At 40.7% G+C, this 4,108-nt stretch overlaps 1 protein-coding gene and 1 long non-coding RNA gene across 2 annotated transcripts in view; one reads left to right on the top strand and one right to left on the bottom strand.

The window, feature by feature from the left end:
* The window catches only part of LOC107646070, a 711-nt gene extending 373 nt beyond the window's left edge, over window positions 1-338 (bottom strand). The window contains exons 1-2 of the long non-coding RNA XR_001621618.2: window positions 262-338; window positions 44-114 (exon numbers count right to left, since the gene is read on the bottom strand). This is a non-coding gene — a long non-coding RNA (uncharacterized LOC107646070). The remainder of the gene's footprint in view (window positions 1-43; window positions 115-261) is intronic.
* The window catches only part of LOC107646602, a 24,441-nt gene continuing 23,294 nt past the window's right edge, over window positions 2,962-4,108 (top strand). The window contains exon 1 of the mRNA XM_016350777.2: window positions 2,962-3,615. Coding sequence (XP_016206263.2) covers window positions 3,041-3,615 — 575 coding nt within the window. The 5' untranslated portion in view covers window positions 2,962-3,040. The remainder of the gene's footprint in view (window positions 3,616-4,108) is intronic.

The raw sequence follows: 4,108 nt of genomic DNA, 5'->3' as shown, positions 1-4,108 counted from the left end.
CGGCCGGGGGGGGGGGGGGTTGGAGAACAACAAAAATAACTACCTGGCAGCTTCTAACAGTATGTCCTGTTTCAAACAAGCTTCCATTTGTTCAATCCGTTCCCTATTAATTCCCTGATCAAGTACATAATGCTACAAATGTTAGACGCCAAAAATAATTCTTTTTAAACATCACTGCACACAATTTAACCCAAACAAGTAAAGTAGGTCCCTCAACTGCGAGGGGTAAAGAGCTTCACAAATAGGTAATAAATGACATACCGTATATTCAAGGTTAGAGAACGGTCTCTCCACCTCATGCAAAACAAAGGGGCGGCCATTGATGTACACAAGATGATTTCCAATGCAAAGTTAGAGCATTACACATCGAAGTTAGAGTAAAAGCTTAGAGAACATCATAACCAAACAAACCTTAAGTTCAACTAATACTAAATCACTCAGACTCAGTTACCTTATAAAGTTCTTTTGGTATTCCACATGTTCATTCAGAACTACAAGTACAAGGAATATAAGCATGAATATGAATATGAATTTGAATTTGAAGTGAGTACCGGTTCCTCGTGGAGGCTAATTCAGAGAACATGAGCTCTCTTGGCCTATTTCTAAGCACCAATGTGCTTGAGAACATTCTTGATTCCATCAATGGGAACCGGTATCATGTAATTTGCATTGAAATTGTTGCCGGTCCTCCTCACAAGGAAACGGTAAAGCTGATCATGTTACACCAAATCAAAACCATCCAAATCCATAATTCGATCAAGAACAAATAAATCTGTAAAACATATCAAAATTTGCACAATTAAAATCAGAACCAAATAAGGATACCAAATCAACAATAATCAGAACATGTTTTAATTAAAATCAGAATAAAAAAAATAAATAAGGAGAAGAAAACAATAATCAGAACATATTTTAATTAAATTCAGAACAAATCAGACCCAAACATGGAGAATAAATCAACATTATATGTAATTAAAATTAAAATAGATCAGAACCAAACAAAGAGAACAAATCAACAATAAGAAGAAGTTTAGAACAACAAATCAACCTTATAAATTATAATAACAAGTTCTGAACAAATCTAGCATTATAAATTATAATAATAAAGCTTAGACCTTAATCCTAGTTTAGAAAAAAAAGTTCAGAAGTACTACCAGAACCAATCCACTAACTCTTGCTCTGACAGAGATATTAACTCCCCCGTCACAATTTTATTGATCCCTTCCACCACAACAATTGTCGAGAATACCCAACAACTCCCTTCACAACAAAACCACAAACATCAAATCAAATTCTTTTAGGGGAATTAATATTATAGAGCATCAAATTAAACCCTAAATATAATGTGCTAACCGCATTGGCCTTGATCCTTAACGGGGGAGACAACGCCCTTCTCCCTCCAATCAACAGAAGCAAGCAACTCGTTGCCGGCGCCGAATGCGTAACGGTCACTCTTCTTGTTGCCAAAGAGCAATTGCTGTTGCTGGGAGGAGCTGCGAGGTTTGGTGCCGAGGTACCTTGCTCTATACTCTTCATTGGTGAAATCGGCAAACTTATTCAAGACAAGCTTGTAGGGTTTGTTTCCAGTGCTATTATGTTCGTGAATGAACTGCAGGTTATCCTTGAAGATCTCGAACCTTCTCTCTTTCTCTCCCAACGATTGACATCAACGATTCGGAACAAGCACTAAATGCACAAACATACATAATCACAAAATATCAACAACAAAATAATAAATAAATGAGAAATCAACAATAATAAACAGTTGAACTATGGAAGCAACAAAACCCACCAATAGGAGGTACAGCCGTTTGAGGAGCACCTGGGATAGCGGCGTAACCGTTTGGCATCGCGTAGGGTGGTCTCAAGGTTGGGATGGTGGGCTGGCCAGGAGGAACCAGATACGACATCATTGGCTGCATGTGTGGCACAAACAACGAAACCGCAACGCCACCAACAGCAAAGGCGACGCCAGGAGCCATTACAGCCGCAGAGCTAACACTAGGAGGTGGAATCGACGGATTATGGTAGGCAAGGATGGGCGGAGCAGCGTCTCCGGATGGATTTGGCAGCGAGGAGAAGTGCGATGCCTGAGGAGGCAGCGGACAGAAGGAGGGGGCGACGGGAGGCGCGAAGAGAGGTCCAGCGAAGATCTGAGGCGACACGTAGGAGAAGGGATCCGTTGGGAAAAGAGGAGAATGGATCCAACGAAGGGATTGGGTTGTGATTCAGTGTGCTGGGTTTAGGTTCTAGGGTTACAGCGGGAGAGGAGGCGGGATTCGCCATGGAAAAGAAGAGAAGAATAAGATTAAGATTGTAAGGCTTGGTTATGTGAATTGTGTTTGGAATTGATATTCTTGGTTCTTCAGGGGTTATTAGGATTAGGGGTTGTGAGTGACGGAGAGTGAGAGTGTCTCAAAGCTTATTCAGGGGTTATCGGGATTTGGGTTATTTTTTTTTTTTTTTTTTTTGGCCACACTTTTCAAGCGTACCAAAAGAGTATTAGCATATGGCCATGCTTTATAAACACAATTGTAATGAAACTCTATCGCCACGCTTTTAAAACGTCCTTATTTCTCTCTTTGGCCACGCTTTTGAAGCGTGGCAGAAAAAAAACGTCACCGTATCTCTAATCAATTGTCACCTTCACAAAAGCGTGGCCATTGACCCTTTTCGCCATGCTTTTGAAGAAAGCGTGACGAGAAAAAACGTGATCAAATCTCTATTCAATCGTCATCCTCACAAAAGCGTCGCTATTGACCACTTTTAGCGTGACAAGAAAAAACGTGGCCACAGGCCTTTTTCCTTATTGTGCACCGTCCAATTTGAACGGAAAGCCACAGCCAATGCCGACCAATAATCACTGCAACAAAACTGGATAACGGTTATCCCATACCTATTTTGGGCATATAGATGCAACGAAGTGAAACTATAAAATCCCACTCCAGTTCCCTTTTTCAATTAAGGCAAATCTTTTGCCCTGCCTCCTATTTCTTTTGAATAAATTAAATAATATATTTTCCAAAAGAAAAAGAAGACAATGGCTTATAACAATAGCCTTCTCCTCATTGTGACACTCTCCTCTCTCCTCCTTTCAGGCCATGCCTATCGATACACGGGGAAGTCAATCTGGTTCACTAATCCAGCCCCCGCCCCGGCCCCCGTCCCGGTCACGGTCACATTTGAAACCACCAATCCAGTTAACGGCCTCTTCAGCGGCTTGAACTTGAACCTCAAGCTAGACGCTAAAGGTGATGATACGAAAATCAAGGCCCAGGTCGATAATTTCTGCAATGGCGTGGAGAACCCTGGGTTGTGTGCCGAAACCATTGTACCATTGGTGAAGGGCCAATTGGATCCACTCAAGGTCCTTGACACTCAGATGAGCGCCACTCTGAACCGCACCTTGGAGGTTGTGGCCGAGATCGCCAAATTACTGAAGAGCCAAAAGAAGCCAGTGGGTGGTCTGGACGTCTGCAAGGAGTGCTATGACTCCGCAGTAGATACCATCAATGAATCTATTGAGCTCGTGAAGCAGTACAACGTGGTTGATGCTTACCACAGGTTCGGCAATGTTAATAGTTACAGCAGAACCTGCGATGATACTTTCGCTGAATTGGAAGTCACCAACCCTATTCCCAAGGAGGCTGTTGATGATGTTCGTCAACATGTCAGTAAAACCTTGGTAGTCCTTAATGCCTGGGTTAATAACCAAAACAAGTTCCTTGTTTAATTCATAAATACTAGTGCTGCTTGTGGAGGAGGAGGAGGAGGTGCACATGGTAGCCATATATATATATGGCTGCTAATTCTTTATGCTGTATTATCGTTGAAATTTGTAACATGTAATCTTTCACCAACGAAATACAACAATATATATTGAGGAATTTTTATTATAACACATGTTGATGAGTATTATGTGCTACTTCTCCAATATGTAGTTCGTTACTGGATCTTAGTTGCGGTGATATTGTAATTTGGCATATTCATTCGTTAGGTCTTTTAATTTGGCGTTGAATTTATCAAAAACTTATCTAACATAAATATTAAATATTTAAAAGTTATTTATTTTTATATTAAATATTAATTTTTAACTTCTTTTAATGAA

The sequence above is a fragment of the Arachis ipaensis genome, chromosome B06 (genome assembly GCF_000816755.2).
Source record: "Arachis ipaensis cultivar K30076 chromosome B06, Araip1.1, whole genome shotgun sequence".
Taxonomy (NCBI): domain Eukaryota; kingdom Viridiplantae; phylum Streptophyta; class Magnoliopsida; order Fabales; family Fabaceae; genus Arachis; species Arachis ipaensis.
This window is presented reverse-complemented; position numbering and strand designations above follow the sequence as displayed.